The sequence below is a fragment of the Bombus flavifrons genome, chromosome 13 (genome assembly GCF_040668555.2).
Source record: "Bombus flavifrons isolate JBK064 chromosome 13, iyBomFlav1_principal, whole genome shotgun sequence".
Lineage (NCBI taxonomy): Eukaryota > Metazoa > Arthropoda > Insecta > Hymenoptera > Apidae > Bombus > Bombus flavifrons.
The window spans coordinates 4,843,890-4,857,548 of NC_138454.1; the positions used below are offsets into that span (position 1 = coordinate 4,843,890).

General features: G+C 37.7%; 1 protein-coding gene across 6 annotated transcripts in view; it reads left to right on the plus strand.

The window, feature by feature from the left end:
• Window positions 1-13,659, plus strand: part of Rpb8 (DNA-directed RNA polymerases I, II, and III subunit Rpb8) — a 72,995-nt gene that overhangs the window by 30,795 nt on the left and 28,541 nt on the right. For 5 of the 6 annotated variants that reach the window (XM_069125584.1, XM_069125583.1, XM_069125586.1 and 2 more), the window contains exons 2-3: window positions 956-1,039; window positions 6,852-7,032. In XM_069125584.1, the coding sequence (XP_068981685.1) occupies window positions 956-1,039; window positions 6,852-7,032 (265 nt within the window). Of the gene's footprint in view, window positions 1-955; window positions 1,040-4,295; window positions 4,983-6,851; window positions 7,033-13,659 lie in introns of those variants that run through there. The other variant, XM_069125585.1, reaches the window with a different exon arrangement.

A 13,659-nucleotide genomic window follows, 5' to 3' on the forward strand; every position in this document is an offset into this window, starting at 1 on the left:
AAAGTCAAATGAATAATACAATAAAAATGAGAAATTTTCTTCGATTAATTAGAAAGAATGCTGCATTCGAGCGCAAAGTTTTGGGTATGTTGACAAAAAGAAAGTCACGAACAAAGCAGGGAAATGTATACGTATTTCTCCTGGGCAATTATTTACGTGAACTTAGCTAGAAGCTCGCCACAAGTACACGTGTCAAGTGGAGCGCGCGCGGTCGCATATATCAACTACGCGTTCTCCAAAACTGTGTACAATGATGTACGGACAATGCGAAAAAGACCTGCGAGGCTACCTCGGGGCGAGCCAACGATTGTCGGTTTTTTGTCGAGATCAAAGGTGTCCCGTAGCTTCAGCTATGTATAGTATACAGACAGTGCGAGGCACGCCTTGCGAGGCAGCCTTGTTGGTCTGTCTCGTACTCTCTGTACACTTTACATATATAGCTTAAACGAACGTTCGAACCCTCCTCGTCGCCTATATGGGCGAGTTTCACGAATGTCGGCTCGGACGATAAATTCGTATCGTGAATCAAATGCGATTGGCTAGCTGACAGTGACGTCAAGCCGGTGGGCAGCCGTCAAGTGGCAAGGCTGTGTCGCGTTCACTAGAGATTTGTAAAAATTCGCTTCCTTTTCTTCCCTTCTCTCCCCGATCTTTCATAATCGGAACCTATTATTACGACGATACAACGGCAAATTTACCGAAGACTATGAATCATCTATGGCTGACGCAAACGTCACGTGATGGCTTAGTTTTTTTTCAGGAAACATAATGTGTTACCTCCAGTTAGAATTAATCGGATTCCGCGTCTCTCTTTTGCGTATATTCTCGATATTTGCATGTGTATTTGAGATATACGAGTGTGTACACACGTAACATTTATCTAACGATGACAACTTTCCCGTTTCTTTTTTCCGGTTTCCTTGGCTGGGCGGCGATCGATGATGGGTGGTTGCAGTGAGCAGGCTCCATTGCGAATCCGAGTCCTTCAAAATGGACTTGATCCTGGACATCAACAGCTGGCTTTACCCTATGGAACTTGGTGAGTATCCTTCTACGATTTTTATTTTTAATATGAGACAACATCAAGATAATTGGACCATAACTATAATTGAGGATATTATTAGTAGATATAGTAGATTAAAGAACTATTAGCATTTTTCTCAAATATTTTGGTACACTGAAATTAGATGTATATCAATGACAAAGAAGAATTAAAATTTTTATTTCATTAAATTTAATTTTTTCTTTTAATTTAAAGTTAAAGAAGAATTTTAAGAAAAATGTTCATAATTAAAAAAATATTTTATAATCTCAAAGTATGACCCAGCTATTGTCAAATATAACTTCAACCAGATAGAGTAGCTTCACGAAAACCACTTCTCTTGATAAAAAACATATGGTCCTCATTATACCATGTGTCGACCAATGTAACAAATCCAGCGATGATCAACGACGTTAAATTCTCTAACGGACAAAAATATTTTTGATCCGAAGCTATACATGCTTGAAGATATGTAGTGTGCCCTGTTTCTAATTTCACAAAAGAAGGTACCGGTCATATAGAACGAGTTCCACGCGTAATTAATGACCGTCGTTTTTAGACTTACTTTCTTGCCAGCAGTAAAATTTCGTCTGCTTATATTATAATTTTCACTTGACAACGTTGTCGAGAGGGAAAAATACTTAAACAACGTCTGTTGGCAAAGGGACGACTCAGATCGCATGAAAATTCTGTTTGCTATAGCACAGAGGCGCTGTCAGGAGCTCTTAGGTGTTTGTTTACATCGCGCGCGGCTCGCAACTTTGCGTGCGTACACTTGTTCGATATATGTATGTAGTCACGGTCTGTAAATGTTGCAAGATAAATATTGAGTTTACCATCTCCTTTAATTCGACGTAGTGTCTAAAAGTTTCATCATCGTTGTGAAGTACATATTTTCACGATTTAAGTCGTGCATAATGCTAAGATTAAACGTATTAATTGGTGCCATGGAAAAGCAAAATTTTAACTTAGAATTGTATGTATATTTAGTAACTTAAATTCGATTTTGTTTCATATATTGCGAGAAAATTTTTGATGATATTGTTTCGATTAGAAGGAACATAATTTAATACATTTTTTATCTTCCACAAAGGAAGCGATACTCCTACTTTTAATCAAAGCAGGAGCGATATCAGCAAAAACGATCAGTAATTACTGCGAATACGTAGACCAGATATTATCGAACGTTCGATAAATGTACGAAGCTAAAATACATTCTATCGGGGCTACAAACAATACTATATTATACGACATTGTTTGTTACGCTTGTCTATTTTCATTCCGGCGACCAAAACACACGTAAAGATGTGAATTCCAAAGCGTAGAATGAAATATATCTTCGTTTATAAAAGTGACGGAGCAGGTGGGGTGAATTTGGCAACCGCGGCGATATTTAGAAATTTCTATTTTCCTTCTTGAGCGAATTTCGGGTACCGCCCGTTTTCCGGTTGTGCAACGAATGCCAAAATCATTGATACGCTAAAATTGTTCCATGTTTTCCTTCATTTGTGAGCAGAAACTCATAATAAAGCGTATTTGAGGCCTGAGATAGTGTACACATTTGTTGTAAAAGTTAGAAGATAAATGATACGATTGTTTTATCACGCACGATTGATATCGAACAAATTTATATAAACGGCGCGTCATATTTGGCACTTTGGTAAACACGACACGTGTTTCGTGCTAAAAGACACACGTGCTGCTCCACGCGTGTCTTTTTATTCTTGTGGTTCTACCACTTCTTGGTTTAGACGTGCGAAGGACGACCTTGGTTAATGGACACTGCCGGAACGTGTTCCGCACAGCTCGAAGCGAGTTGCTGCTGGCCTACTGTGTACTTACAACTTTCAAGGTGACTTCTTTTGCTTTTTTTGTGCCAACGAACTGTTTTCGTCTACGACCTCGTCGTGTTTAGGACACGTGAGCCGTCCATTTTTGGATGTGGAGATACGACGTATTTTCGTCTTTTTTTTTTTTTTTAAAGAAACACGCCTCTATCGTCAGTTAGTTTTAGTTTCTTCAACGTCGCTCCTTTATGAATTCCGTGTCTTTGAAAAGTTGCTGGAGCTTACGGCGACGCGGACGTACAAAGCGACGCGACGTCTATATCTCTACGTGTAAGTTGATGCTAAAGGTCGTCCGCTTGGTTAGTGTTCTTACTACTGCCGTTCATTCGCGTAACAACTGTGTCATTAGTGGAAGAGGAGGTAAGGAGGAAAAAGTATTTGTTAACTACTGAAATACGTTGTACATATTATATTCGATATATGCAATGAGAATCAAGTTATTAGAAAATTTCTGGACATTTCCAAATTCGACTTAAATTTGTTTTCGATTCGAGACGAATCAGTCTGATGAAAAAAACAGCACGTGCAATATAATGTATATTAGATTCGTAAATGCCCAAGGCCACGTCACGCTGCAGCAAACCTCTAACCCCTCCTCCCTCCAAATATCGTCATTTTGACTCGGCTCACGGACAGTTCTGGATGTATCTCGTTGATTCGGGCGTTGCAGAGGGAGTGGGTGCGTCACACCCACCGGTAGCAAGGAAGGGAGAAAGAGGTGGGGTGCACCGCATCGTCGATCCACCCCTGCCTGTTCACTATGTTTACAGATTCATATCCTGTTTCCTTGTTGCTACTCTGAGAATGGTGTTTCCTTCTACGTCTTTCTTGTAACCCTCGATCAACTTCAGTGTTGTATAGCTCAATTTATCTCTTTTACTATATTACCTACTATGTTGTAGTATTGCAGAAACAATACAATGAAGTCATAAATATATATTAAATACATACATACTGATTCTAGAAGTTCGTGTTATAATATAACTAAGAAGTTTTATTCGTGTAAAAATAAAAGTCTTATAGCTATAACGTAATCTGTAGCGTAATCGAAATCTACATAGTAAAAAAGGAATGGAGATCGTTGGTTTACAGCTGGCGAGGAGCAAAGAGGCGGGATGGATTTTGCAGGAAGGAGCTTGTCGATCGTGCAGAATAGAGCGCGTGGAATTGTGTTGGAAGGGGAACGAAGGTTAGTCCATAGGGCCAGGCAGTCCCGCTGTATTGACGCGCGGCGCACAGGCTTGCGCGAGATGACGCAATCTGCCTCCCATGCGCCCCGCTTTGCCCGTACCACATTCTACTCCCCACTCTGTTCCTCGTCGCTCGTATTCCACTCCTCTCTCCTGCTTCAGCCGGCAGCTCCCATAAGTTCAATGCCAAGGTCAAAACGTCCACGACTCGTAGCCGTGTCGGTCGCGATACTCGTTCGCCGAGAGAAGAAGCGGTTTGTGTGTGTGTTCGTCTGTACTCTCTTCTCTGATCGTGTGCTGCCTTGCTTTTGGTGGTATCACTCGTCGTCGTCGTCGTCGTCGTCGTCGTCGTCGTTGTCGTCGTTGTCGTCGTTATCGTCGTTGTCGTCGTTGTCGTCGTTGTCGTCGTTGTCGTCGTTGTCGTCGTTGTCGTCGTTGTCGTCGTTGTCGTCGTTGTCGTCGTTGTCGTGATCGTTATTGTCGTCGTTTTCGTGATCGTCGTCGTTATCTTCGTTGTCGTCGCCGTCGTCATCGCTATCTGTCGTTTCATCGAGCGTGTATTCGCGTTCACCTCTGTGGTCGCGTATCGCGCGCGCTTTTTCCGCCGGTTACTTCGTAGCCGGCAAGCGCTACGTGCCACCGTCTTCTTTGTGTGCACGCAGTTCGTTTCGCACCGCGCGACTAACCTATATTACACTACGCACGGACATGTTGAATTACATGAAGTTAAGATGTGTTACGGATTACGCAGTGAGAAGGAGCACGTCGACTGCGAAGGCAATGGAAAAGGGATGGGGCTCTGCAAATCGTCATAATGTAAACGTTATATGTGGTTACCCGAGGAATGCAGTTGTAGCAGTGTGCTGGCAATCGCCTTGAGCTGTAGGCAAAATTATGGTGCAGGTGCGTGAATATTGAAATAGAGAATGAAAGTTACCCTGTGCGGAAAATGCGGATGCGCGATCATATCAAGAATGGATATGAACTATCGTTGAATTCTCTCTTCCTCTCCACTGTGCTTAATGTCGTGAGACAAGATGGCGGTTTTCGATAGACCCTGGAACACGTTAAAGCTTTCGTACGCGGGGGTGGTCGATGTTGCTGAATGTGATGTCGTATTATTATCTTTCAAAATGTCTTTCGTTGTTTTTAATTTAAAATAAAACTTTATTTAAGCATTTAGTATATTGTAATGTAATACCGCTAATTTTGTCTACCATATTTTCTCGTATATATGCCATATTGACGTTTCAAATATTTATAACGCAGTGTAGTTTTGTAAATCGCCTTCGAAAACAACCGTGTTCTAGGAACGCCTAAATTTAGTTTAAAGTATTAATATGCGTCTTTGGTGCAAGGGAATTAACGATACGCGTTGCTGTCAGTGTCAAGGTTAATGCTGTAAATCACGCGAGCCCATATCCTTCGCTCGGTTCGCATTGGTTGTAATATGGCTGGGGTTGATAATATGGTCCTGTATCGCTCAACTAGATAATCTATAATCGTTATACCATTATCATGATGTAAGCCTGACCCCACAGACATCTCGTAACATGATCAATTGGTTATGTAGATTTTTCTAACTCCGTTTTCATTCGTCGTTTCTTTGTGTCCTCCTCGACATTGCCACGGCCGGTAATATCGATTACCATACTATATCTATCATCGACATAGTATAGAATTCTAACCTTGACCCTTGTTCTCTGGGATTCTTACGTGCGAGCTTCGCGGCGCTTTCTATTTAATCGAATAGGTGCAATAGAGAAGTGGTATGTTTCATTCAACTACGTGTTTAATGTAATTCCACTGATAATGTAATTACGTTGACAACTTTGTCCTTTTCATTTAGTGCCCCAGTTTTCTATGTCGCTAGTAGTCCTATTCCCTGTATAGGTTAACCTCTCCCCATGCATCCCTTCCTTTCGATCTCCCTACTTTCCATCTTTCACCCCTTTCCTTCCCTACTATGTGATTATTCAACGATCCATTCCGAATACGCATTATATTTACATATATTCTTTAAGGATTGTTTCCTTTTGTGAAATATCTTATTCTATCTTGTTACAATATATTAATATCCCTTTTTATTATAACAATTTCAACATGAAAAATTCTTTGATATTTATATAATATGAATGAATATTTACATAATACTAACAATAACTATATTTTCGAAATATTCTCCCGCTATTGTTCGATTACCCTCACTTCCGCTAATTTAGGACCTATTTTGTTGCGGTAATTTCTGAAGCTTTTGCTACTCTATCCACCTCTTGCATAATCATCGGTAGGACGCGTATAATCGATATGACATATGTTGTATTAAGTTTTCGTGTTTCCTTCCAAATGTGCGATAACGTGTCGTGTCACGTTTGTAACGTGCGATGTATGATGCAATAAGAGGGGAAAACGTCAATCGGTTTTCTCGTTTCTTTATCGTGTGCACACACGTATGTGTCTATAGTCTGCTCCGCGAAAGTAGCGGTATGAAGACGGACAGGTCCTATTGGTTTAAATCCGATCAACCATGTATGTATTTCGTTCGAAACGTGGCGAAACGAACGTCTGCAACGCCCTCCCAGTCGTATTTTCAATGCAGTCACCTTGAGGTTTATTATTAGGTATCAATTTCCGTGTTTCGACGTTGCGGATTTTTGCTGCGTCAATATTTAGATAAAGGCAAAAAGCTTCTTAAAATGGTTACATATGTTATTTGTAAAACTATTTTTCAAATGGTATAGTTTATTAGAATATTCTGATTCCTTTTTTCAGGTGATAAATTTCGTTTGGTTCTTGCAACGACCTTGAGGGAGGACGGTTATCCCGATGGAGGGGAGTGGAATGCGACGGAACAGGAAGGCGGTTCCAGAGCAGATAGTTTTGAATACGTGATGTCCGGTATGGTTTATCGAATCGAAGGTGACGAGGCAAGCAACGAACCTAGCAGTAGACTGTAAGTGATTTTTTACATTTGGCTTTTTACAGTAAAATCTTGGTGGATCTTTTAGCAGAATAAAATGTCAAACATTTTGAAACGTTAGATTTTTGAATGTCAGAAGAATGGACTGAGAATTTTTTCTTCACATATTTCTCCAGATAGTAGATATATATTCCATTATCTTAGACATAAAAAAGTAATAAAATTGTATTTAACATTAGAACCAAGTATCTAGAAACTACCTATGTTTTTATACTATCTATTGAAATATAACATCCATTTCGGATCATGTAGAGGTGAGAGATGCATGTATTTTAATTAAAAATATTAAATTAGAAATTTCAAAAACTTTCGAAAAAATCATACAAAAAGATTGTGAAAAAAATAGATATATCTGAAACACGTCACGTCTGTATCACTATTTTATTCTGTTACGATCCACCGTAATCGTTTGGCGTATCGTGCGTGCACGCACGCAACGTCACATTGTGACGTCATTCGCACGCGTCGACGACGTGCGTAAACGCGCCCTCTTTCTACTGTGATCTCTGATTGGCTCGCTTCCAGTGCTCAATGAAGTTCCGTGAGAGTTTTAATAACCTTCAAAAAGAACCTATGAAGTGTTCTTCGGTAGTACGAAAAATGAAAAGAAATAAACGCATTAACATTTGTGTGGTGTTAAACAATTAATTTATTTCTTAACCAATTTGCGTAATATATACTAACGTATAATAAAAATGTAAACGCTACCGACGTTAGTAGCTTGGTAAAAAATTCTATAATAAATATGGTCTTGCGATAATGAAAATATATGTTTCTTGGAATTTTGTGAATATAACTTTCAAATTAGATTTACATAAATTATATGGTTAACTTTCTAGTTATATTTTATGAATAACAAAAACTCCCAGTGATTAGTTAGAATAGGACGAAGTTATTCTATTGGAAGAGACCCCGTGATAACTCTGTTTTGAACGACTTATCGTTTAACCTTGAAACTCGACTACCGTCACGTACAGTGTATATAGCAGAAGCCGCTTTGATGTCTGATCGTTGCCGGTCTCGTCGTAAACTGCGCGCGCGAACTCTATCCGGCTTTGTGTACACGTTTGAATTCGCATATAGCGCCGAAGATAGGAGAATACGGCGTGGCCGACGCTCGATAAGATAAGTAAACTCGGTGCTATACGTAAAGGGATTTTAAATTGTTCGTAGAGCTTATGTAATTGTTTTGTTTCACTAATTATACATGTATATTATATTTATTCCGGATCCCGTACTTTTCCATTCCCATTATTTACGTTACTTTTTCTTATACTTTGTTTTAAAGATTAATTATCATACAAAAAAGCAAAATGAATAATTGTCAGGTATGTGTACATACATATATTAAGGTTAGAGTGATCGATCATCTTGAGTTTGAATAATAAGTTTTTCTTCTTCAGTGGTATCTTGGTATAAGTTGACCATTATGCGACAGTTTACAGTTCATTAAACATTAAAAAAAAAAATTTACTTCCGGTCGGTATCAATAATGTCATATTCTGTTATCAGTCTTATTATGATTCGTAGTTCATTGATTCTCTTGCTATCTTCACATACATGTTTCCATTAGCTTTTTATTACCAGATTTTATCATGTTCGATAGCTATTTTCTAATCTTCCGGGACCTTTAGAAATTCAATTATTGAACGGCATGTGTGTCTCACGTTACATCAGATATGTAGTTTTTCATAGCTTTAATGAAACTATTCAAGGAGAAATAAAGTTTATGAAACAAGGAAATTATTCACCAACAAAATGGTAAATTTTAATATCTAAACGTTGGATTAATAATGAATGCGGCGATAACATTGAATCAATAATCAATGGAAGCGCAATGAGGGTCCTCAGGGTCCCTCTTTTTAAAAGCCATCAACCAAAGAAGAACCGTGGAAAGACCTGATTATCATCCAATCCGTTCGGTCGGTAAAAGCGAAACGGAAATGGTGAACGGGCTCTCGGAGAACAGGGAGCCACTCTGCGTTCACTCGGTGGGTAATGAAGCGAGTGAACACAGCTGGTGGTATCTCAGTTTTCTGAGGGCGTTAGCAGCCCATTGAGTTACCTGCAGGTCCTCTATGATGATTTTATGAAGGGACAATAAAGTGAAATAACAATAAAAACGATCATAAAATTGTACTTTAACTGGAAAACATCAGATACAAAGTCTGCATTGATATTTATGGGATCTTATAATAACGCATTCAACAATTTATGGATTGAAAGTCATAAAGACTGTCATAACCAAAGAATATTTGCTACTACGGATTATGAAAGCAGCTTAAATATTTACACTGTCAATCAGATTCTATATCGATATCAGCTATGCATAGATAACGAAAGTTAAGAATTACTCAGGTGCTTAATAACACGATTGGCTCCAAGTTCAGCAATTTAACACGGTTTATTGTGGTGCGCCTCTACTAATATCGCGAGTCCACCAAATAGGGGCGTGACAGATGAGAAATGAATTATTGATCCTCTGGCAAGCTCTGGCAAGCTCTGGCTGATCCTCTAGCAAGTCGAACAATGCGCAAGTACGCATATCATCACAATAGTGAAGCATCTCTGAAGATAAAGTCTTCAATGAATTTCTTTGTAGTTGAACCATCTTTCAACTTATTTATTCAAAAGGTATTTCCTAAATTAAATATCTATAAAATAGAAACGTTATGAAGGTTCCTATATTCAAATTAAAATAACGATTCCGCTAGTAGGCTGGTAATATCGAAAAGACTTTTGGATGTTATTAATGCAAACAGGGAGCGCGTATGCGCAATGCGCATGCGTGGTCGCCATAAATCGTATATTTGAATTGGTTCAGGGCGCGCGACGCGCTAGGATGCGCACAAGGTCGACTGTGCTGTCAAAATCAGCTGACGCTCTGGTGACCAATCAGCTGATTCTCAACTTCTCAGCAGAAGACTTCCCTCCTAGTTGCGAATTCTTAGAGGGCGCTAAGTTCCATTATGTGTTTCATTAGTCCCTCATTTGAAGATCTATACGCCGCCGTCTTATAAATTAATTTCCTTTTAATGGAACCAATTTAATTATTCATCCATTTGTTGATTATTAAGAAGATCTAAATTTGAAAGAACATTTTCTAAATTTCAAGTTTTTTTAAGTAACCTAACCCCAATTATAATTAAAGGAATTTACTTTGTAGTAGTAATTTAAATAAATCAAGTACTTTTACAGACGTACTGGTGTTCGTACTAATAAACTTTTACATTTTTATATATGAATTATATTTTATCTTCTTCCTATTCCAATAAATATAATGTAAATGTTAGAGTTGCTTTATTGCTGCAAACTCTTCAGTTGAAGATTTCTTTCGAACTGAAATTCAGTGCGTAATTTGGTTAGGAAGCAAAGAATCAGATAGAACAATGTAGTAAAATGCGTAGTGAAGTTTCTTACGGGAAGCGAACATGATCAGAAGCCGCACTTGATATCCTCTGATGTGTTCATTAGATCATTGCAGCGTTAATGCTTGGCGTGACATCATCGCTGCCATTATAATGATTAAACGTCCCCAGTGAAAACAATTTAATTTCTAATTATTGCGTGTTTGTATATATTTAGGATGACTTAATATTTAATCAAAAATATGAATGATTCTAAAGAATTGTCATTCTTTTGTAGAATAACAACTTCGATGCGAAAAATACCATTCAATGCGCGCATAAATTAATCTTTATCTCCCTAACGCAGCGTTGGAAAACGCAGGCTCAAAATAATGTAACATATAGACAGTATGTATTATCGTAGTTTCTGTTATCTGCAGTGTAAGCAGCAGTGCACAAATATAGACATTCACTATTTCGATAATTATATCACGATAGTATAAATGGAATAATCGAATCACGTTATTCCGATTAAATCTTAATGAATTCTCAATTCCTCTCTCTGTGATCCGCTTATGACGATCCCCTGAAATGGATTGCGTTAGTCTAGTAACAATTGTTTTTATATCAATCGTAAATCAGGATTTCCTAACATTAAAACAACATTATGTAGAGATATTCGCTATTACATCGATACCTCAATGGAAGATATTTATGCAAATTTGTGTTGAGATGAACAGTCAAAGAGATAGGATTTAGATGAACATTTGTTTCGTCTTTAATGGATGTTTTGTACATTTTACATAATATGTGTACTTTGAAAATTTGTTCTATAAATACGTGAATATTCGTAATCTACTCGAAATTGAAATCTGAGATGAAATTGACATTTATCAGCATTTAGAAATAGCGTTTTCTAATAATATTTTCTAATCAAATTGCAATTTCTTTACATATTACAAATATGTCTAAGGAAATTTATTCTAAAAATTTGTTAGACTTGTGTTAAACACTCGTAGACATTGACAAACAAGATCAAAATTATTACAGGCGTAGGCGAATAGCTTTAGATTCAAGGTCCCTGCACCTAAAAGGTTTTAATGCGTTCTATACATCTTACTGCAGCATTCTAGTCTATATTTATAAATAACTTCATTACACTTCAACTTCAAAGTATGTCTGTTATTCCATAAAGATATCAAATTGATCAAAAGAATATACTTAAAACTAGAATAAAAATTGAAGATATTATAATGGGATCATAAAAGTGAACAGATTGGATTAAAGTTTGCATGTTTTAAAATTCGAATACAGTAATTTGAGATATATAGGGGGAGATAAGAAGTTTTGTCAGAATATTTAACAAAGAATGTTATAATCTACAATTTGAACGTTAAACACTATCTACATTTTGGCTAATATTTATTGAAATATAATTTCCACTCAGAGTCCCACGAACCTAAGTTGAACAGTCGGCTTAATTTATAACTCTATATATCTCTTCCGCCAATTATACAACAAAAGACCCTTTTTTACCATCAGAGCGTCTAGCAAGTTCTTCAGTGTAAGGGAGCCCAGAATGAAAAAGCGACCGTGTTCGAACTCGTCCTGACGTTGTAAATATATCCGTGCAACTTGGTGGAAAATTTAACCGCCACGTCACTCGACTTTGCGTTCCTAGAAAACTCGTGCGAGCACAGCAAAGAGGGAGAGCGACGAGCACGTAAAAACATCGCGTTACGGCTTGCAACAAAGGGTCGTCTAGGTGGCGCTAGGAGTAAGGGGAGTAGGGTTATGTAAGAAGCTGCGACGACAGCGAGCATTGCAGCATCGCGTTTTTGGCAGGGAGGTACGTTTTCATTCCGTCCTCTAATGAGCACACTCCTTTCTAGTGTATCATCGATGATGGTGCAAATGTGTATAAGAATTCATTAGATACATGATGAGTCAAATAGTAGTATTAATAGTTGTTCTATAGTTATAATAAAATCCTAAATTTTGTGGAATAATGGAAGTAGGATGCAACAATTTCTAATAATCAAATCTTAAATTTAGTAGAATAATAAGAAAGTATGCAATCATCTCTAAAGGTGGAGTTGTAATTTTAGAAAAATAACGAAAAGAGGAAGTCAGTGAAATTGAATGGAATAGCTTTTTTGGGAAATGATTAAAATATAAAGGAGATAATTAATGGTAAAATTATTATTCCTGAATAATGCTTCATTACATATTATTTATTTTTTAAGGATGTTAGGTGTTGCAAGATTTGAAACTTTTGGTCAATGGTTATTTTGCATTTAAAACACTGTTAAAACGATGAAAATAGAGGTGCCTACAACGTGCCAGTATGCCGTACGTCACTGGTCAGCTCGTAGCCTTGTACTTTAGAGGCTCTATGTACTCATTGTATATAGACTATCCGGAAGAGCGGAAGGAGGAAGGGAATGCATCGTCACGTAATGCAAGCATTATGCAATCCTGTCCCGACTATTTAACAACAGCTGATCACACTTTTAGCTTGTGCAATTTTTCACAACTACCGTGTACGAAACATACGTTCTTATTTAATATACATTCCCAGAAACGTCCTTTTATTTGTATAACAAAATATATAGTCGTCAAAATTGTTGACCTATCATATATTTTATTATTTTAATATTGCCATGTAACAATATCAAGCAATGACAAATAGGACACGAATTCCTACAAATCTTTGCATCTTCAAAAGATTAAATTCACCCCAATGACACTATCATTTATTACTTCAATTTCCTTTCAAAATTTCTCCTTCCAAGCTCAATTTATCTCACTTTATGTGTCCTTTCTGACCCTCGATCTATCATTTTTCGTTCTAAATTCGTGGTATTGATAAATTCGGGCGGTCTGAAACTTGGACCAGTCACTCGGTCCCGTTGTTAATGTTATTGTCTCATTTAGGAAACTCTCAACGGTGTGTTGAGAGTTATTTTACAGCTACAGAGTGATAAATACAGAGAAACAGTCACGTACAAGTTGGAGTTACTCGTTGACGTCACGTCGTGAACGCAGAAGGGGACTCAGTGGTTCCAGTTATTCGATTATGTTACATTAATCCACGTATTCCGAGCAGTACGATTCTAGCTGCATTGCTGCAGTTCCATATATCTCGTTAGACCCTCTAATTCCACCATAGATGAATACATCCACCTAAACTCACCATAAACTCTGTTACAAGGTATTAGATTCCTTGTAATTGACGGAAAGAATAGTAGAT